This window comes from Aulonocara sp. 'chitande type north' Nkhata Bay, linkage group LG12, assembly GCF_057382095.1.
Source record: "Aulonocara sp. 'chitande type north' Nkhata Bay isolate Kocher_YH1m ecotype deep benthic linkage group LG12, A_spYH_male_GT1.1, whole genome shotgun sequence".
Classification (NCBI taxonomy): Eukaryota; Metazoa; Chordata; class Actinopteri; order Cichliformes; family Cichlidae; genus Aulonocara; species Aulonocara sp. 'chitande type north' Nkhata Bay.
The window spans coordinates 12,477,473-12,499,721 of NC_141355.1; the positions used below are offsets into that span (position 1 = coordinate 12,477,473).

General features: G+C 40.4%; 2 protein-coding genes across 3 annotated transcripts in view; both read right to left on the reverse strand.

The window, feature by feature from the left end:
• LOC147317005 (voltage-dependent N-type calcium channel subunit alpha-1B-like) overlaps positions 1-22,249 on the reverse strand; it is a 337,402-nt gene that overhangs the window by 43,862 nt on the left and 271,291 nt on the right. Inside the window, exons 40-45 of the mRNA XM_086313576.1 lie at positions 17,216-17,321; positions 16,867-16,974; positions 15,567-15,676; positions 14,616-14,797; positions 12,998-13,133; positions 11,823-11,942 (exon numbers count right to left, since the gene is read on the reverse strand). Of these exons, the coding sequence (XP_086169702.1) occupies positions 11,823-11,942; positions 12,998-13,133; positions 14,616-14,797; positions 15,567-15,676; positions 16,867-16,974; positions 17,216-17,321 (762 nt within the window). The remainder of the gene's footprint in view (positions 1-11,822; positions 11,943-12,997; positions 13,134-14,615; positions 14,798-15,566; positions 15,677-16,866; positions 16,975-17,215; positions 17,322-22,249) is intronic.
• On the reverse strand, positions 1,793-8,915 carry LOC147317006 (uncharacterized). Of its 2 annotated transcripts, XR_015131791.1 has the most exons (3): positions 8,691-8,915; positions 2,075-8,450; positions 1,793-1,830 (listed from the first exon to the last, which is right to left on the reverse strand). XR_015131791.1 is itself a non-coding variant. In XM_086313572.1 (2 exons), the coding sequence occupies exon 2, from the start codon at positions 8,228-8,230 to the stop codon at positions 2,333-2,335; it is 5,898 nt and encodes a 1,965-aa protein (XP_086169698.1). In that variant the 5' UTR covers positions 8,231-8,450; positions 8,691-8,915; the 3' UTR covers positions 1,793-2,332. The 2 variants fall into 2 exon arrangements, 1 of the variants encoding a protein (XP_086169698.1); XM_086313572.1 differs by having other exon boundaries at positions 1,793-8,450.

Genomic DNA, 22,249 nt, shown 5'->3' on the forward strand with positions numbered 1-22,249 from the left:
CCTCCGTTTACCTGCATGCATCCTCCTCCTCATCTGTCAGCTGTTTAACACCTGCTGCTAATTCAAGAAACACGCCTACGTTACCTGGTGATAGTCACAGTTTAACTGGGCAGCCGGTGCTCGATATAAAGCAATGTCAGCGCATTTTTCTGCACAAGATAAGTAAATATAGTGTTTTTCCCGAGCGCAGAGCTGCTGGAGCTTGTTTCCTTACAGAGCACTTTATAGGCGAACCAGCTTAATCAGCGGCTGATGTCCAATCACCGGCACACAGCTTTGAAACCTCAGCTGAGTTTTAGCTCTCAGTGGTTAAACGCTGGACTTCATTCACTCAGGTTCTGTCTGTCGGGTCACGTTTACTTCGCTGTTTTATTTACAACTGAGCAAATCGGTTTGGCTGAGGTTAAAGTTACGTTTCATAACTGCATAGTTTCACAGACGTTTAATGGTTCACTGGCACATGTGTTAGACTGAACTATCATCTAAATATCATCTGTTTTTTAATAGTTATTCAACTGTATTCTAAGCACCAGCTGTCTGTTAGAATGTGATTTTTTTTCTCTCTCTGTTGGCAGAGGTATAAAAATGCGCAGGAAAATCTGACGTGCATGGCAAACTTCACCGACGATATTTAGGGAGGAATAAACACACATCAAACATAAATGAACCATTTGCCTGTCTCCATAATTGAGAGCATTTTCTCTTCTTATGTCAACACACTCTCTCTCTCTCTCTCTTTTTTTTTTTTTTTTTGGCTTTTTCGGTCATGTTATGTTTACCTGTCAAAGGCTTGTTACAAACTATGAAACACATCGTGCAGACTTCTGGATGTTAGAAGAAAACTAATACTGCTCATGAAGGAGACTAAAGGCAGGAAGGTGTCCTTTAAAACTAAACATGTTAATAGGACCTCCCTATTTATATCATAGTTTATGATATAGCACGTGTATTTCAGTAATAGCCTGCTGATTTCAGTGTAGTGAACAGTCGCACAGCTCACGTAGGCGTTATCTGTGATACTCCTTAACTATAATTTATCCAAGTTAACTTCAGTTAACCATTCAGACAGTTCTTTTGCAATGAAAAACATAAACACCCATGCTGCCGGGAGGTTTCCTCAGTGCCAGCTGTTAAAATTATAGCTGCTTATGCAGTAACCATGGTAACCACGGACTCTGAACGCTGGATCGACGGAGGTCAGACAACAATTTTACATGTATGATCTTAAAACAGGACACAGCCACTATACGTGCTGGCCTCATATCAAATGTGAAGGCAGACTGAGTCTATGTTTGACGTTTGTTTATATCTAATCTTCCTCTCAAACATTTAAACAGCAGCGAGTCTGCAGCTGAGGGAATACAAACTCAAATTGTCGGAACAGGTTTGCTCGTTTCTTGGATTCATTTGGTGATTTATTAAATCTATAACTGTTATTCTAATCTGCTGCTGAGTCTCTTACACTTTTCTTTATGCTGTATATTTTCATGTCTCTGGAATAGTTGGCAGTTAGATAGTCAGCTGGGAAACTTTGTGTTAACTCATGGAGCTGAGGATATCGTGGATATGCTGACCTCGCTCCGTGGTGTACAGGGCCGTTTACCCTCATGATTAATATTCACTATAAAAATATTAGCCGAACATCATGAAGTCTGTATGTGTTTCATAGTGTCGAACAACCTTTGTACAGTTAAAGCCAGCTGTACTGTCTTTCCCTCTTCACACTGCACAGAAGAGGAACCGGCAGCAAGGTTCAACACTTTTCTTCCATCAAGACTCTGAAGACCATTACTCTTTGTCCACAGGTTTAATGATGTAGAAAGTGTGAAACTGAAACAAACATAACACAATTACAATTACAGTATATTCTTTAAATCTTACATATACACTGTACCTACAAGTCTACAATAATCTAAATCAACGTAGCGTAGCACTTTAGCTGCAAGAATAAGCATTAGCCGTGCTCTAAACATGTGGTTTCAACAACGTATCAAAGTTACACATTAAACTTCCCTCATGTCACAAAATACAACCACAAAACTACAGATAAGCATCAAATAAACAATATACATACAGACGATGCTCCAAAAGACGAAGGATTGAAGGCAGATGCATGTGGATTCATGGCAGTCTCCTTGGCCATGTGCAAACTTCACTAAACCTTACTACTTCCTGCTTCCTGTGATGTCACCAGGTATCAGAACTCTTAAAGGGACAGCTGCCCTAACACTATCGGCACACTCCCCACCTGGCATGTTAGAATGCCACAACTAACACACAATACAGAACGGTTATACATGGTTATATATGTATATAGATATAGAGTAACAGTTCAGTCTTTGTCTGGATGTAACAGAAGAATGAGCTCCGACACAGGTCTCAAAAATACTTTTGTCCCATCTTGCCTGGATACCTTCACCTCCGCTGTGCGGACCTTATTGTCCTGGCTAGGGAAGACTTGGGTGATTACTCCAAGAGGCCATTCATTTCTCTTGAGCTGCTGATCTCTGAGAAGTACAATGCTCCCAGGCTCCAGATTGGGGTGACTGTCCTGCCACTTTCTTCTTGGCTGCAGTGAAGAAAGATACTGTCGTCTCCATTTGCTCCAGAAAGTCTGGGCCAGATGCTGCACCTGACGCCATTGTTGTTTACACATATCTTTGACATTGGAGTCTTCAGGTGGAGCTGATGGAGTGCCCATCTTCTGAGTTAAGAGAGTGGCTGGGGTTAGTAGAACTGGGTCACTTGGATCAGTAGATACTGGTATGAGAGGCCTGGCATTGATAATTGCCACCACTTCTGCCATCAGCGTAGTAAGGACCTCATGCGTCAAGTTTGATGTCTCAAGATGCAGGAACATTGAATCGAGGATTCTTTTGGCTATTCCTATCATCCTCTCCCATGCGCCACCCATGTGAGACGCATGTGGAGGATTAAAGACCCATGCACAACCTTTTCCAGCTAGGTACTTCTCAACAGACGTGGAATCAATATTGGATGGAATCTTTAGTTCAGTTGATGCACCCACGAAGTTTGTGCCTCTGTCCGAACGTATTTGTTTCACAGGACCTCGAATAGCTAGAAACCTCCTGAGGGCATTGATGAAGCATGAGGTGTCCAGAGATTCTATGACCTCTATGTGGACTGCTCTAACGGCCATACAAGTGAATATAACTGCCCATCTCTTACTATGGGCGAGACCACCTCTTGTACGCCGTGCAACAACACTCCATGGGCCAAACACGTCCAGTCCAACGTAGGTAAATGGAGGTTCCATAGAGAGGCGATCTGATGGCAGGTCAGCCATCTTTTGTTGTTCAGGGAGGCCGCGAAGCTTTCGACATGTGACACAATGGTGGATGACAGTGCTCACCAATCGCTTCATACCTATTATCCAGTAGCCTGCTGCACGGATGGCACCCTCTGTGAAGTGGCGTCCCTGGTGCAGGGTTTGTTCATGGAAATGTCTGACCAGCAATGTTGCAATATGGTACTTACAAGGAATGATCTTAGGGTTCTTTTCTTCATGAGGAACCTCTCCATGTCTTATCCGACCACCAACTCTGAGGACGTTGTGTGCGTCAATGAAGGGATCCAGGGTCCTAAGAGGACTCCCCTGAGGGATCACCTTATTCTTTTTGAGACAGGCCAACTCTTCAGCATATGCCTCTTCCTGCACAGTTTGAATAATGACGTGCTCTGATAAACTGAGTTGATCAGGTGTACCTGCTTTCTGACAGAAATGCCACCCCTTGCATTGCATGGTCCCTTTGACCTTACGTGTGTGAAAGCTGTTCACAATGTGAAGGAGATTAGCAATGGCACGTTTCAAAGCTTGCCAGGAAGAAAATTTGGAGAAACGGTGGGACCCAAGTAGTGTGCGAGAAGCCTGTGTTTGCAAAGTAGAGATTTGCGGGCGGATCTCAGCGTCCATGTTTGCATCCACAAGCTCAAAGGATTCTGGTTCTAGAGAATCTTGCATAGGCTCAGTCAGAAAAGGAGGTCCAGTGAGCCAAGAGGTATCTGAGAGAAAGGCAGCCGGTACAGACCTTGTCGCACAGTCTGCTGGATTTTCCCCTGTAGACACGTACTTCCACTGCTTAGGATGAGAGGACCTTCTGATGCGGACAATACGATTGCTGACATACACATAAAAGCGTCTTGTCTCGTTATTTATGTATCCGAGCACTACTTTGCTATCAGTGTAGAAGGTGATAGCATCGATGCGCATGTCAAGCTCTGATGATATGAAATCTGCTAACTCCACGGCAAGTACAGCTGCACAAAGCTCAAGTCTGGGGATTGTGTGTTCAGGTCTGGGTGCCAGCTTCGCCTTACCCATAACAAAGCCAGTATGAGTATTCCCTGCTTCGTCCACCACCCTGAGATAGGCAACTGCTGCAATAGCCATTGTTGACGCATCAGAAAAGACAAACAGTTCTCTCGTCTTTGTTGTTGAAAGAAAGGCTTTGGTATAGGCTCTTGGGATCATCACGCCACTTAGGTCTTTTAGTGAATCCCGCCAAGACTTCCATTGTTCCTGCATCCCTTCAGGGAGCTGAGAATCCCAGTCACATCTTTGTTGTGTGAGCTCTCTTAGAATGTGCTTCCCTTGAATGGTCACGGGAGCCACAAATCCCAAGGGGTCATACACGCTATTTACCACTGATAGGATGCCTCGGCGTGTGAAAGGCTTCTCTTCTTTGTTGACTTTAAAAACAAACATGTCGCACTCCAAGTTCCAATTTAGTCCCAAGCTGCGCTGTACAGGTAGAATATCTGAGCTCAGATCCAAATCCTTCAAGTCATTTGCGCGATCTTCAGGTGGGAAAGCCTCCATGACCTCTTTGCTGTTAGAGGCGATTTTGTGGAGCCTCAGGTTGGACTTTGCCAGAACATCCTGAGTTTTCTTCAACAGACAGACAGCACTTTTTACACTTGAAAAAGATTTAAGTGCATCATCGACATAAAAGTCATGGCAAACAAACTGTTTCACCTCGGGGTCATGATGTGGTCCTCCATCCATCGTGGACTGCCTGAGGCAGTAAATGGCAACCGCTGGACTAGGACTATTACCGAACACATGTACTGTCATGCGGTACTCAATGACATCCTGTGTAGGACTGTTGTCTCTGAACCAGAAGAACCGTAGGAAGTTACGATCTTCTTCTCTCACAAGAAAGGAATGAAACATCTGCTTGATGTCTGCAGTTACTGCAATGGCATCCTTGCGAAACCTCATCAGAACTCCCAGAAGTAGGTTGTTGAGGTCAGGTCCTTTCAAGAGAACATCATTCAGAGACACTCCCTCATGCTGTGCACTTGAGTCAAAAACAACACGGATGTTGCCAGGCTTCTTTGGGTGGTACACTCCAAAAATGGGTAAATACCATCGTTCCTGGTTTGGAGTGAGAGGAGGAGCAACTTCAGCATGACCATTTTCGAATATTTTCCCCATGAATGAGAAGAAATGTTGGGACATCTCAGGTTTCCTTGCTAAGTTGCGTTTGAGGGAGCTGAAGCGGTTAAGAGCTTGCTGTCTGTTATCAGGGAGGTGTTGTCTTGGCTGCCTAAATGGCAAAGGAGCTACCCAGCTGTTACTGGCATCCTTCTTGAGCTCTCGTTTCATTATTGCCATAAAGGCAAGATCTTCAAACGATGGTGCTGGTTTATTATCCTCTCGAGTAAGCTGGAACACTGTGCAGCCTAGCCCACCATCTTCTACATCATAGGCACACTTTGAATGTTCGGGACCATATCTCTCTTTAACCTGGAGAACACTCGGACATGGTTCAAAAATAGTAGGACGAGACTGTTCAAGAGCATTGGTGAAGTACGTGTTCACACTGCGTGGCTTAAGAACACGTCCCAAACAGACATTGCCCACAATCACCCATCCCAACTCAAGTTTCTGAGCATAGGGGACATCAGGGGGGCCATTGATGTATTTGTGAACCTTATGAAGTCTAATGACGTCACGTCCAAGTAAGAGCATAATGGGAACATCAGGTTCAAACTCTGGAATAAGGTGAGCAACTGGTTTTAGATGATCATGGAGGAGAGCAGCACTTGGTGATGGAATCTCTGCTCTGTTGTCTGGTATCTCACTACACTCCAACAGGCCTGGTAGTAGCTGAACTGTTTTACAATCCATTGACTCTATACAGAAGCCTGAAGCTATCCTCCCCATGTTCTCAGTCACACCAGAGCATGTCTTCAGTGTGTAAGATGCAGTAGGGCATTGCAAGTCAAACTTCTCAAAGAAATCTGAGTGAGCCAAAGATCTATTACTCTGCTCATCTATAATAACATAGGCCTTTATGGCCTTTTCACGTTCTCCTTTAGGATAGACTCTGGCCAGGCAGATCTTGGAGCAGTTCTTAACAGTGCGGTCCTCTCCACAGATCTCGGTACACTGAGCAGTAACTTCTGAAGTTTGTGTGGGTTCTGGCTCCCCGCCATGCTCCAAAGGCATGCTTATGTTCTTTATCCACAGTGCCTGACCTGGGTGTAGGGCAGATGAGTGTCTATCACTGTTGCATTCAGTGCACTTAATGATACTTTGGCATTCCCTCGCGGTGTGCGTTGAGGAGTTGCAGCACTTAAAACAGATGCCATTCTCCCTGAGAAAGTTCATTCTTTCTTCGAAGTGTTTCTCTCGAAAGGCATGACACTTTTGTAATGTGTGAGGTTTCTTATGTATAGGACATCTCCTATCTGGATCCTCCACGTTCTTTTTGTTTCTGTTGTCTGAGCGAGCAGCAGGTGACACTTCTGTTTTGTTGACTAAAATCTCCCTTTGTCTACTGTTTTTCCAAGGAGGTTTTTCCATTTTAACCATCTCGGTTTGAGAAACAAAGTTGAAACTTGGATCATTCCTCATCTGTGCTTGCTGGTAGATGAAAGAAACGAACACTGAGAATGGGGGGAATGTTACACAATGTGATTGTTTGTAACTGGATCCATGAGAAAGCCATTTTTCTTGTATACCATATGGTAATTTTTGGGCTATTGCATTTACACCTCTGGGAGTATCAAGATACAAAAGACCAGGCAGATCTCCCTTGGCCTTGGCGGCATCTAGTTCCATCAGTAAATCACTGAGGTCCCGGAGCTTGGAGTAGTCTTTATTGCCAATTTTGGGGAAACTATCCAGTTTTTGGAACAAAGCTTTCTCAATAGCTTCAGATGAACCGTAAGAAGCATCTAGTCGGTTCCAGATCATGCTCAGCCCTTTAGCGGGTTGATTTATGTGGATGGACCTAATACGCTTTGCATGCTCAGCTGATTCACTTCCCAGCCATTTGACAAGATCCATTTCTTCATCACTTGTTAGATTCAAGTCTCTCACCGCATTCTGGAATGAACGTCGCCAGGCCCTGTAGTTTTCAGGTCTATCTTTAAATTGTAGTAGACCACTTGTAACGAGCTCACGTCGTGCTAGAAATCTGACAAAGTCTGTCACATGTGGATCAGTGGAGTAACTAGGCCGCTGAGATGGGTGATGGGGAAGAGCTTCCATGGCGCTGTTGGTCTTCCAGGGTGGCTGATGTGCAGTTACACTGCATGAAGGCCTTAGAAAATCTTCATAATCATTTTCTTTGAGTACTCCGTAGTAGTGGTGCTCTGTCTGTTGAGCTGAGTTGCGATTCACATCTGATTTGACAAAGGGATTAAGGCTATTTTGTTTACATGGAGGAGGCAGTGGAGTATCAAAGACAGTAATAGCAGCGTTGGGGGGACCATCACTCAGCGAATTGAGACGGGGCATGCACACCGTATTATGCAAAGGTTCCTCAGGAAGCGGCTGCTGTGTCTCATCCTGCAAGGGTAAATCCTCCTGTGATGCCATCTGGATGTCTCTTGATACTTCAGCTTGTTTCTCCACATACTCTTTTGTACGCTCAACAGAGTCGACTGATGTTGCAATGAGAGGAAGTTTACAACTGTGTTTTCCTTCACTAACGCCAACCGCTGCTTCTAAAGCTTCTGCCTTTGCTACAGCTGCAGCAGTTTCCTTTTCTGTGGTCAGCATTTCTATAGAAGCTTCCAGACGAGCCTTTTCCATTTTTAACTTCATTTCTTGCTCTGCAAACGCTAAACGTGCCTTTGCTGCTTCAGCATTAGCCCTAGCTCTTGCAGCTGCAGTGCTGGTAGCCGATCCATGAGAACGTGTGGTTGACATAGAAGCATAAGACCGTGTCTTCACTGACGATGGCTTTGAATCCATAATGTAGGCGAGTAGAGGCTATGTAGCGTGGTAGCAGTAGCTGTTGTCACATGCACTGTGTTACCTTGTCTGTAACTCAACGTCTTTTCACTGTACTGTCTTTCCCTCTTCACACTGCACAGAAGAGGAACCGGCAGCAAGGTTCAACACTTTTCTTCCATCAAGACTCTGAAGACCATTACTCTTTGTCCACAGGTTTAATGATGTAGAAAGTGTGAAACTGAAACAAACATAACACAATTACAATTACAGTATATTCTTTAAATCTTACATATACACTGTACAAGTCTACAATAATCTAAATCAACGTAGCGTAGCACTTTAGCTGCAAGAATAAGCATTAGCCGTGCTCTAAACATGTGGTTTCAACAACGTATCAAAGTTACACATTAAACTTCCCTCATGTCACAAAATACAACCACAGAACTACAGATAAGCATCAAATAAACAATATACATACAGACGATGCTCCAAAAGACGAAGGATTGAAGGCAGATGCATGTGGATTCATGGCAGTCTCCTTGGCCATGTGCAAACTTCACTAAACCTTACTACTTACTACTAAGGGGCAGGGTAAAGTGGTAAAGTGGTAAAGTGGTCGCCCCATGATCGGAAGGTCGGCGGTTCGAATCCACTTAACGGCTACCCTGAGGTACCCCTGAGCAAGGTACCGTCCCTACCGCTCCCCGGGCGCCTGCTTAGTGGGCTGCCCACTGCTTCACTGAGTGAATGGGTCAAATGCAGAGAAAAACAAGTAATTTCCCCATGGGGATCAATAAAGTATCTATTATTATTATTATTATTATTATTACTTCCTGCTTCCTGTGATGTCACCAGGTATCAGAACTCTTAAAGGGACAGCTGCCCTAACACTATTGGCACACCAGCAGTTACTACATGACAGAAACACCAACGTTATCTCTTTTATGCGTTTATACACAGGTCACGCTGATTACTGAACAAAAACCCAAAGATCAGATGTTAAACAGATTTATTTGCTCTCTCTCCTCCTTAAACATTTTTTAATGTTAGTTATTCAGAATTGGCGACTGAAACACGTAGGACACATAAGAACATCAGGAAATAAAACAACAATAAATATAACCTCAGTAAAAGAAGTCAGTGGGGGTTACTACAGCTGTGTACCGGGGCCTGCGCTTTGTCGGTGGGATTGCTTGCGAGGCGAGCGGGTCTATCCCACGCTTTGCCGTGAGACTGGGCAGACATCTCCGAAATCATCGAAGCACTTTTGCAAAGAGGCTGTATCTTGACAAACCGACCAGACACATGAAGATTAAACCACTACATTCTCGGCTAAAAAAATATTAAAACGGTATTTGGTGACACACAAACAGGGTTTTTCAAAGCTCAGTTCTGTTAGCTTCCACGTGCCAGTTGTTGTGTGCTAGAAACAATGGCTACCAGGCCAAAGCAATGGTTTTGACTCGATCAGCGTTAACCCCGCCCCCTGAGTTTGATGGGTGAGGCTGACAGATAAAATTATTTCATGATGAGAGCCAGGCGCCAGGACTGCCAAAATGAAATAAATAAATATATCATTAAATAATTAATTAAATGTGTCAATAATTAATTAAAATGTGAAATACATAAATAATTAATTAAATGTGTCAATAATTAATTAATTAAATGTGTCAATAATTAATTAAAATGTGAAATACATAAATAATTAATTAAATGTGTCAATAATTAATTAATTACATGTGTCATAACTATTTATTTAATTAATTAATTACATGTGTCATAACTATTTATTTAATTAATTAATTCCAATTTTAATTAATTATTGACACATTTAATTAATTATTTAATGGTGTATTAATTAATTCATTGTGGCAGTCCTGGCGTTCCATAGTTAAAGTGTTCTGACGCAGTATTGTAAAAACCAAGCTGGTTTCATAAAGCTAGAATTTACTCCAAAAAATAAAAAAAATAATAGCGCTGCCGTATTGCATCACACTCAGTGCATTTCAATCATTTCTTCAGCGAGTTTGATAGCTAGCAAAGTAATAATCATAATTTTTTTTTTTTTAAATAGCATGTGTAACGTACACGTGCTGGAAAATTATTTACCTGGGCCCTGCTATCATGCGACTGGAGACCGCAAACTCCGCCATTGTCGTTTTCCATCAAACACTCATTAAAACAGCAACTGCAGGTATGTTAGCGCACTCATCCCCGTCTGTTAGAGGGAGGGGTGGGGTAAGATATTGAAACAGACATAGGTGCGAGGCGGAGAAATTTTGAGATTTTGTCCCAGGCACCTCAACCCCATGTACATCTTGTCTCAGGTGTCCTCAATAAATCACATTATGGGGTGGGTTTCACCCTTAAGCCTGGCTATGGTCATGCAGCAAACATTTATTCACAGCTGGGCTCAGGTGATGACTCATATAATTAATAGTTTGTCAACAACCCTGAGGTTCACATCCAAATGAGACAAGCCCCAGAGGGGGGACTCTCCACCATTTGTCATTAGAACAAAGTCTCTTGGATAAGATGTAAAACATTTTCTCAAACCTGGAGAAGTCTAACTGCCGTCTTTCAAGCTCTCAATACTACCATGACCTGGATGACTGAGAAAATAGACAGATATAATGTGAAAGTAATGTAACAAATACTCTAATCTATTACTTAACCCGGAAAGTCACGTTCTGCATTAATTTTAAGAAAAATAACAGTAATGTTATTTCTGAGCGAAACTGAGCTCTGATTAAGACAGGATATCAACCAAAATTCCAGAAAAAACACATCACGTAAAAGTTATAAATTGATTTGCATGTCACTGAGTGAAAGGAGTATTGAATCCACTACAACCCAGCCAGAATTTTGGCCCCCATTGATGGGCTGTGTACCCGTGTGGCCTATAGATGGAAAAAAAAATCAATTAATTACAGATATGCCACACCTTGTCCATTAAACATATTTTTTAGACTCACGTATTCTTAATGCAGCCATTCACACCCATCGAATAATTTGACTGTACTAACATGCGGCATTTATTTTATTTTTGCTTTGAACCAAGATCGATTTTTCAAATTTTTTGGAAATTAGACAAATCTGAAATCCAAACAAACAAATCTGATCAATCAGATCACTGCATTTGCGAACATGTGCACTCTTAACTCAAACACTGAATCCACAATGAAATTGAAATAGTAAAATAATACTATTTTGTTTTTTTTGCAGTGACCCACCATGGCAACAACCTGTTGCCATTGCCTTTGTGGTCAATACCTAGATACTAAGAGGAAGAATCTATTTGTGTCTACACATTAGGACACCGATTTGCGTTGGTATAGGTTTATATTAACAACACCTATAGCTTTATATTGTTAAATAGTAATTATAAGAGACTGGCGAAATGCTAATGTAATGTACTGCATTACTTTAAAGAAAGGTTTTCTGTGTAATAAAATACTTGAGTAACAACCGCAACACTGATCACAAAAAAGAGAGGAAATACCTCTAACCAAATGAAAATCAGTGGAAGCATCAATAAGAGAATCGATAAGAAATGAAATCAATAAGTAAATTAAGTAAGTAAGTAAGTTTGGTGAAGATGAGCTGTTACCTGCAGCTCAGTATTGAGTCTAGGCATCGAAGCAGCTCGGCCCTGGTTTTCCAGACCGGAGCCAGTGAATGGAATTCTACTGCTCACACTGGTCTCCATCTTCTTCATCTCTACCGACTCCTGAGCATACAAATACAAACAAAACCCTGCCTCATCAGCATGCAATGATGACATTTGGAGGTGCATTAAGCAATTTGGACTCAATTTGAGAAGACTACTGGAACTCTCTGGACCCGCTGTGTCTCTATAACACCACAATTAGCTAATGGTCTCTTAGCAACAGAGTCCACTAATCACTGACATCAACAATTGATGTTACTAGCAGAACACAGACTCTACCCGCTACTACTCTGTAGCTTAATTATACCCACTGTGTCATTAACAACAATCAACAACAAACAACGATTGTTGTCTGAGGTTGCACACTGCTCCTTTAATTCAGTATTGAGATAACAGACACCATGACTCAATGGTTTAAAGATAGGCTAGACTTGTACTATTTGTAATATAATTCTAACCACTATGCTGTTCTCACTGAGAGTAAAGCAAAAGTGAATTATTTGTGAATGAAAACAATCATCTATACACGGATTACAAGATTATAAGTTAAAGTAAGAAGAGCAGAACCTAGTGAATAGGACATGAGCACATCTGTAGTATTAATAAAAATAGTCAAATAGTAAGGATACTATGTGAAGTCTTGCTTTGACATGAATTACCATATTTAATCAAATTGATGTAATCATTTTATAGCAAACATTATTCTATATGGCCATGCTTTTTCTACTGTTTATCTGGGTTTGGGTCTGAGCAGAGAAGCCCAGACTTCCCTTACCACGGCCACCTCATCTTGGGGGGATACTGAGTTGTGCCCAAGCTAGCTGAGAGACATAACTCGAGCAAGTCCTGTCCAGGAGACTGCCTAGGGCTTTCCTAAAATTACTCAACTAGTCAGTTGAGTTCCAGTCAGATGTCTGAACCACGTCAAATTGGTTCCTTTCAATGTGGAGAAAAAGTGGCTCTACTCCTGATCAAGCTCCTCAGCCTGTCTTTAAGAGGACAGCCAGCATCCAAAAGAAGCTTATTTCTGCCACTTGTGCCACAATGTTTGGAATATATTGTAAACACTGAAATATTTTCACAGCTCATGTTGAACATGCATCCGTATGTTTTACCTGATTGATGGCAGTGTCTGAAGTGTCCTCAGATGGGCCCCGGGACATCGTTCTCTTATTCTTAGCCCATGGCACTTCTTTGGGTTTATCAATCACCCAGGAAGATGATGGCTTGATGGTGTGATCTTGACTTGGCCTGTGTGTAATAATCACAGTTCAGTTTAACTTTTACAAGGTCAGCGGTTCCTGTTGTCATTGAAGTCTCAAGTATTCAAAACTAGCTGTAAAACTATTGTAGGATATCTGACACATTGATCAATTAGCATTATTTCTTGGTAATTAAACAGCTATATTATACAACAGCTATAACTCCACTATAATTTCCCATTGTCTTTCAGGCCTTTTAGTCAACTGGGTCATTTTATATTCTTTAAGTGGTAAAAGCAATCAGATTTTTAGAAGATTTTCCGAAGATGAGATCACAGATCTCACATCCAAAAACTTCCTTTACATCTAACTTTAAGATTTAATTTTTTTGCAAGAACCAGGTCTCAAATAAGAAAGTTGGTCTGCAATGCACCATTTGTACTTTGAAGAACTGACACACACTCACAGGTAAACCGGATTTACTTACTTCTAATAATATATCAATGTGATTTTGGTGATCTGAAAACCTATAATGCTTTTTCTTATTACACTAGGGGATGCTCATAACAAACGTGGCAGAAGTTTAAAAAGCTGAGGAATACACATAAGGTTACATCAAAATTTGTATGGTGGGTTAACAGCTCCGGCTTCACAATGGGTTACAGAGCTGAGTATGATGCTGTAGTATGATGCTAAACGAATGCTAAAACACAACAAACAGCCCTTTGCTCATCAGTAAAATGTCTTCTTGCATTTGTCAGTAGACTAAGACAGTACATTAGTTTATTTAGATAAGTAGCTATAGCTATTAGACAATAGCTACTTAAAATAAGTAGCTATTGTCAATGCAGCCATTAATTTTACTGGCAAATACCTCCTAGAGGCAAAGAAGGTACTGGAGTAAAAAGAATGTGCATATAAAAGTATTACATTTATTTCAGTTTTGATTTTCTCTCCACTATGACCTTTACACAATTTTATAGAAGACTGGCATAGCAGAATAAACTCTGCAGGGCCACTGCAACATAAATGCATGCAGTTATGAAAGAAGTAATCAGATCTTTTATCTAAGTTTAAGACCCAACCCATCAAAAATAGCCAGAAAATTCTAATTTTTTGGAACTGAGATGTTTAATAACCTTTATAACAAAACCTACATTTTTTGCTATATCTTGTTGTTTACTATATAATTTGATGATATAGTTATGATATATTTTTGTATCGCATTTGTGACACTGGGCATTTTTGGCAATGTTATGTTAACAACAATGTTAATTTCACACAAATTTTTTTTTTTTTTCCCATTACATTATAGCATTGAAATTATGGCAAGTATTGATCATGTTGATTAGATAGAAGTCTCAGAAACTCATGTATCAAATATGAAACAAAGGGCATTATAGGGTTAAGCAGCACAACTCCATCTATCATTCATCCATCTATCTGTTTATTCAATACAGGATCACAACACACCACAAGCAGAATATAAAAAAGAATCTGTTATGCGTTTTTCCTGAAGTATTGAACTTACAGAGTGCCTCCATTGTTGAGGGAGTTGGAGCTAGGTCTGGTCTGTGGCTGAGACTTGGCATGGGATTTAGACTGGTACCTAAGCATGCTGGGAGGCTCCACACTGTTTAACATCTTAGGGAGGTCTTTCTCCTGTATGTGAGTCAGAGGCAGCAATGGCTTAAATAGAGCCCCGACCTTGCACTGTGGAGGAGAGATGGATGGCAACATGCTGAAGAAATCCAGAGGCAGCAGGCAGAATATTGCTGGACCCAGGTCTGACAACAGGCGCTCAGGGCTAGTTGGATGTGGAGACTTAGGCCAGAATATTCTTTGCTTGTAGTCATGCTTGTTTGCAATATATCTATGTGCATGTGGGAGTGTGGAAACATGCACGAGTAGAGTAGGCGTGCAAAGTTGCTGATAAACATCTGTCAGCAGCCAAATTCCACCAATTCATGTCTGACTGAAACTGACAAGTGTGTCATTAAGTATTTAACATCCACTAGGTTACTGGTGACCCCTCAAAAGTTAGGGTTAAGGTTACCATTTCCCCTACTTAGAACATGTCTGTCCCTTTTCTATAGAATTTCTGCCCACTTGGCACACTCAGAAGGTTCAGAAGGTTTTTATGGATAAATTAATGCCAAAATGTATGAGAATTTACTCGACCCTGGCCGCAGATAGGTTGATGTTAGCCTTGTAACTGTTAAAAGATTAATACAACAACAGCAAGTAACAACTCTCCTGGTACTTCTATATAAATTGGGAAAACAGATGATAGCTTTTGCAAATTACCAGTGAATTACTAGTGAACACAAAGTATCTTCTGTGCATGTGTGTTTACATGCAGCATACATTCAAAGTGTGTAAGTTTGCAAGCATGTATGTGCACCCATGCATCTAGATTTGAACTCCATCCATTGTGTGTGTACTTCCTTGCATGTCTGCATATGTAATGAGGGTGTTGTACCTGGGAGCCCAAAGCGCTCTGTTGCTGCTGCAGTCTCCTAGCTCGATTCTGCTTATAGTAGTCAAAGATCATCAAGGCTGCATAAACCTTCCCTACTGTGAGCTCATTGGCTGAGGAGGTGAGAAGAAATTATTTAAGAAATGACAAGACATAAAAAGAAGTAGTAACTGACTCATTTCTTCTTATTTCAATGCATCTCTGTGCACTGCATGTCTCCCTAATGGTTTAAAGAAAAGGGAATTCTTATGGTGAACAAGTTTGTTAATTTATAGTAAGTAACTAAAAAAAAGAAAAGCAGAACAATCACCTCTGAGTCAAAATGCCTTTTTGTAGTTGCAGTATCTGGTGATCACATCTTGGCAAAGGTGGCAACAAAATCAACTGTAAAGTTAAGTCTTGGATGGCCACATGCACACAGTAACTCACACTATAGGGTGGTTTAGGGATACTTTTTGGGTGAAAAAGCTGCTGTGCATCTACTTTTTATGGCAGTATATTTAAGGACCAGCTGTGGACCAGCTGAAGTCTGTCCTCCATCCCTTGGAAAGCCATCCTCTCTTCCCTTGAGGAGTCAGTAGTTCACAGCTGGTTATAAGCCTTTGTCACTCTCATAGCCCACCACTTCCTATGGATTCATTGACTTAACTGCTAATTGCCTACCTGCCCACTCTCCACTGAAAACCTGCCACTCACCACAGATCTCCACCTGCTAATTGGTACCTACTCCTAAGCCTTGTTTGCCCGTTGCCTTTTTTAATTAAACCTATACTTGATTGTAGTCACTGTCTGCACCTTGGGTCAGAAATTTTTAAAGTCATGATGACCAGTGTTGGTCAAATTGCTTGAAAAAAAATTACTAATTACTGATTACTTCACCAACAAATAAATGTTGTTAATTCACTAATTACTTATTTTCAAAAGTAATTAGTTACTTTATTACTTAGTTACTTTTTAAAAACACGACACACAACCTGAATACTTAACAATGTAATAGACCTTTCAGCCCAATTCTATTTTTTCTGCATGATCCATCATATAAAATTGCTAGTCAGAGTATTAATACTATAGTGTACTAAAGAGTATTATGAATATAATATGAATATAGTATTATGAAAGGACACCAGAGTCTGGGAATGGTACTATAATGTTCAATTAAAAGTCAATTAATTATTAATTATTAATTAATTTTCTCTTTAGCATCAACTCTAAGTGCCACAATTTAAAAAAAAGAAAAAGACTACTTTTTTATGTATGTCATCTATAGATGAATAGAAAATTACAATTCTGATAATTTGCTTACGTTTATGTGGCGTGACCAACAGGTCCATGGTCTTTTGGGAAAGGTTGGGCCACACTGTGGACAATTCCTTTTTTAACTCTGCATCACATAATCGCTGGGCTACCATTCCTACAAGTACAAAATCAAGAGAGATTAAAAGAGACTCAACCTCTTGTCATAATAGTGATAACCTTAACCATAACGTAATAATTCTAACTGACACACATCAAAAACTATTTATTTTTCCCCCCACAACTGTCCTTTTTGCTTTGCTCCAAAGATAAGGTTAGGATTAGGGTTAACATTGAAGATTACTTAGACCATTTTGGGTCTACACAGTGTTATCAGTGTATAATTATGTGCCTCTAACCTGACGCCAACTTGATCTCCAGTGCTGTGCGAATCAGTGCCATCAGAGTGGAGGTAAAGTGAACTGTGTTGTCATCAGCAATAGGCATATTCATTTTGACGAGGCGCTGAGGGTTAGACAAAGAGACATTAGGTCACTGATCATAACAAACTGTTTAATAAAAACATAAATTTCACCCAGAGAAATCAGTCTGTGTGCTGAAGTGATCCTATCCCCTCAAATGATTCAGGTTCTTTGCTAAATTTGGTTTATTATGTGCAAGTTTCTCTAGATTGATGAAATGCTCCAGAGATATATTTCAGCACACAAAAAGCCTTCTCTACAAGAATATACAGGAGACAAACTAGACATTGACATACACTGCTACTAGCTACAGTATGCACTATGTTGCAAGTCAAAGGGCACTGGTGCAAGACTGACATTGACCGAAAAAAAGGCGAGAGAAGGCATGTAACACATAACCATGAAGGTGCTTCAACAGTCGCAGGAGCTCGACTCTGTGGTTGCCATCGCAGCAATCATCAGTTTGGAGTTGAGAAGCTGAGTATGCTCTACATGTACAGTGGATACTAGCATCAAAGAGTTAATTCCACCAAGCTTGATCAGACTTAGCAGGAAGACTTGGTTCATACAGCATTAATGGAACCACTATTTGCATAAAGGATGCTATGGGATTGTTGCTGTAAGAGTTGAGCTCCCCTGAACACAAAAAGCATTCACCTACATGTGCTATCAGTGGCAGTGCAGAGAATAAGAAGACCAGAGTCAGAATGAAACGGGGATGGAGAACTGAGGGCCAAACATATACACACACTCAGGCCTTTTTACACATGGCCACACACTCACTTTAGCAAATGTACACACACAATCATAGGCTGCACAATCAGCTGGAAAGAAAAAATCCTTAACTCAAACCACTAACAATAACAGAAGTAATTGACCTATTAAAGATTTACCTGTAGCAACATATGTTTTGTCTTTTATGCAATGAAATAAATATTTTTTGCAGAAAAATAACCATTTGAAAATGGTATTTGTTCAGCAGAGCCGCTCCAATGCTTTTCAGCACATTAGGTCATGTTCAACCCTTCTTGCATTTAGCAGTTAATAGAGCTGTAATTTTTATGGCTAATTATAACATGAGGTTTTTTTTACATTTATTTTTAGGCATAACAAACTTTTTGAGGTATAAGTACAATCCAGGGAGTGTTAAAATTGTTTCACTATCTCCGCGTCCCCTTTTTATTGCAGAGCTGTCTCAAAGGCAAAGCTTACAAGCTAAAAAAAAGCATAAACCTAAATCTAAAGGCAGAGCATTTTCAAGTTTTGAAGAATCTTGAAAAAAAAAAGCATTCCAGTGTATCATTAAAGAAACGGTATATTAATGCGCAAAAGGTCCATCCATCCAGAAAAGTGGCAAACAGTTAAAAACTAGAAAAAGTTGCATTTCCTGCGAAAATGCTGTGTGAATGCCTTGTAGTGGAATCTGAAAACAGCAGAATAAGGAGAACTATCTGTTGAAAACTGTGTAGAAGCTGAACTGTTTGCTGAAAACTGGTTTATTTAAAAAGGGTACACTGAACAGTGTCACTAAAGCAGAGTGCATGCAAGCAGAGCAGAAGTGTGCTAACAGCCACAAGTAGGATTCAAACCTGCACCAACAGATCTCACAGCAGCTGTTCATCTCACTGAACCATAGCAGTTCTTGTGTCAACGAGAGATATGATGAGAGAAAAAATGTGCAGGGGGCTGAAGAAGCTGAATTGTTGTGAAAAGAGGTGAAGAAGCAGAACTGTATGCTAGAAAAAGGTGAAAAGGCTGAAATTCTTCTGAAAGAGCAGAAGAGGCTGAAATTTTTTCAGCTACTCATTGAGCCAAACTGGTTCTCACGTAACTAAAAAAGGTGAAAAAGCTGAAAATTCTGACAAAAAAAAAAAAAAAGCAGAAGAGGCTGAGATTTGTGCTGATAAGAGGTGAAAACGCTGAACCTTCTGCTGAAAAGAGGCAGAACAACCTGGTTCTGCTAAATTTTAGTCCACCAATCAGAGGTACTACTTCTGTCTGCTTCATCAGGCTGTGTACTTGTATGTATTTCTGCCATGGAGCATTAACAAGAATCTGAGGTCCATATTAGAAATGCTGCCAAAATCATAAAACGTAGCAGAATTGTAATAAATTAGCAATATAAATTGCAGGACTGTGATAGTGTATTAATTTGTAGTTAAAAAAAAAAAACCTGTGGAACAAGGTGGAATTGAACCCAAGACATTTGGGCTGCAGACCCGTGTCATAACCAATTGTGCCACCTGGAACAGGGGCGGGGGGGCTCAGAAAACAGAGTGATGAGGAGTCAGAATTAGATTGCGGTGAGAGGCGAAAAATGCCGTTTTTTGGTGTTACAAAATGTTGTGCAACTCAAAAAGTCGGTGGGATAGAAGCATAATTTTTGTACTGGGTGAATCAGCAGACTTTGGTGAACTTTCACTGTGACGGAGGTACATAGGTCTTTGTACCTCCATCGCGGAGATATGACCACACGGCTTCATTTCCAGAGTTTGAAAACTGAGAGGACAGATTTCCGCCCCTCAAACAAACGTAATTCATCGCTCAACGATAAGATAATTGTAAAAACTGTTTAGAACACTCAAAGTGTCTGAAGATATATTGGCACAAGCCTCATGTCTTAACTTTGCTTTGTTAAGGAGATATGACGATTCAAAAATGCCTCCAGTTAGAATTTCAGCTCTAAGTTTCACAACCTCCCCATAGACTTTGAATGGGAAGTTTTCAGACCTTGTGTCACTTCGAGGCAAATTGTGAAAAAAACGTAACTCGCACGATAATGATAGTGACACTGTCTTAAAGCCAACAAAAATACCTACGTTTTGATGTATAATTCGTGTGGGTTCAGCAAAAGTTGAGTAAGCAACAGGAGTTTGTTCGTACATGAAGAAGGGTTTCAGAGCTTAGAGTGCACGCACTCTAACTCTCAGTCCATATCAACGATAGCAACCCATGCAAATCCTCATAATTCATACAAAAGTTAAAAATTAATTCAAGGGAAATGGTAGAACTTATGGAAAAGCTGAATTAGACAGCAGTAGCAGAAGAACAGGAGAATGGTTTAAAGGTGGAATGGTGGTTCTAGGTGAAAGTATGTGGAAGTACTTAAGGTTCAAAAACATGCCACTTAGAGCGTTTTATGGGATGTGTGCCATTCACTTCAATGGGAGCTGGAAAGAGCAGAATTGATAGAAACTGTAAAAATTTGAATGGTGATAATGGCATAAAAACTGAGGGACTAGTTAAGCGGCAAAAAATGTAGGGAAGCAAATAGAAAAAGAAAAAGGAAGAATAAAGAGAAACAGGATCTCAATAGTGTGAATGCCGGTGAGGCATTCACACAACAAGGTAAGTGGTGAGAGATGTTAATTTCATTTTTTGTTTACATGGTTATGCATTTGCACGCTCTTATAATTGGAGCGAGAAGTAACTAACAAAGCTTCACTGAATTCAACTGTGCTGGCTACCTGACTCAGTATTCTGACAAATACAAACTGTAACCTTTTAGAGTTATTGTAGAGCATAAAAGATTCCAGACTCTTTAAAGTGCCTACAACCTTTGCCTAGTACTGTACAACCATTATGAATGTAATGTAACATTTGTAAATGGCACACTACATTTTGTCCATTTTTGCATATCTACCTGAGGTGAGTTTTAACTGGAATAAAATAGGAAAACAGAAAATAAAAAAAGAAAGTAGTGATTTCTAAATTGACTTTGACTTGTATTTCATTGCAGACAATATGAACACAAAATATTTTATGTTTTGGTTGGTCAGTTTAATTTCATTTGTAAATATACATCCTTACCTGTCACTCAGACCTGCAACACATTCCAAAAAAGGTTGGGACAGGAGCAATTTAGGGCTAGTAATCAGGTAAATTGGCTAAATAATGATGTGATTTGAAACAGGTGATATCAACGGGTGATTGTAATTATGATTTGGTACAAAAGCAGCATCCAAGAAAGGTCCTTTAGGAGTAAAGGTGGGGCGAGGATCGCCAATTTACTAACAAATACAGGAAAAAATTATTGAAATGTGTAAAAAAAAAAAAAATCTCAGAATTTTTTTATGGTCATTTTGCTCCAACATGAGTCCCACTCTGTTATGTGCCTTTTCTGTTATTAGTTTACTCAGACTGTCTTTGGTAATAATTGTGACATTTGTAACCCATATTTGAGTATGGCTTAACTAGAATATACCAGAATAAGAAAAGAATCATTAATCTAAGCAGCACACTTCATTTGTAATGAATAAACCATAGGTGCAGCAGTTAAGGAGTTAACTGTTCTGGTTTAGACACGTGTTACTCTAGGCCAATGAGCTGCTGAAACGTGGTACAGGCTCCGCCTGCCGCCCCTGCCTAGGAGGACACAGATTTTTCTCTTCTCTCTCTCGCTCGCGAACCTTCCACGAGCAAGCTAGTGAGGAAACGAGACACGGCGATTTACTGAGACGAGGTGTGAAAAAGAGTAATATAGACGGAGAGCTAGCACTCGCCGTTTATGAAAGATTGTTTTACTGTATGTATATTGCTAAGACGAGTCGTGCGCCATCTCGCGCTGCTCCGTCTTTCTAATTCTGAGATCGGTGAGCAAAGTGTTTTACTTGTTCATTATTTATCTGTGTTTCATGAATGCCTTGCAAGTAAAATGTTCCAGTGTTTAATGATAATTGTTTAGAAATGTTCTGTAGGAAACTTTGTTCAATTTACTGAAACCCAGTAGTTGAAGCGAATGTGTGAATTGTGATTTTATGAGGAACTTAATATGTCCCATGACACTGTCGTTGACAGGTCAGGGTTTTTTTTGTTTGGTTTTGTTTTTTTTTTTTGTTTCTTTGGTTTGTATCTTCCTGGTGCATTCCAACGGATCCTGAAATTGATGGCGAGCCAACCCCGTTGAAGGACCAAATGACTTTGTTCTGTCCTGCACATCAGAGTGTGGTAGGCCAGATGCAACAAAACAGA

Bases quoted from the DNA above. Each gene is read 5' to 3' on its own strand.
- LOC147317006 (XM_086313572.1), bottom strand. From the start codon at position 8,230: ATGGATTCAAAGCCATCGTCAGTGAAGACACGGTCTTATGCTTCTATG.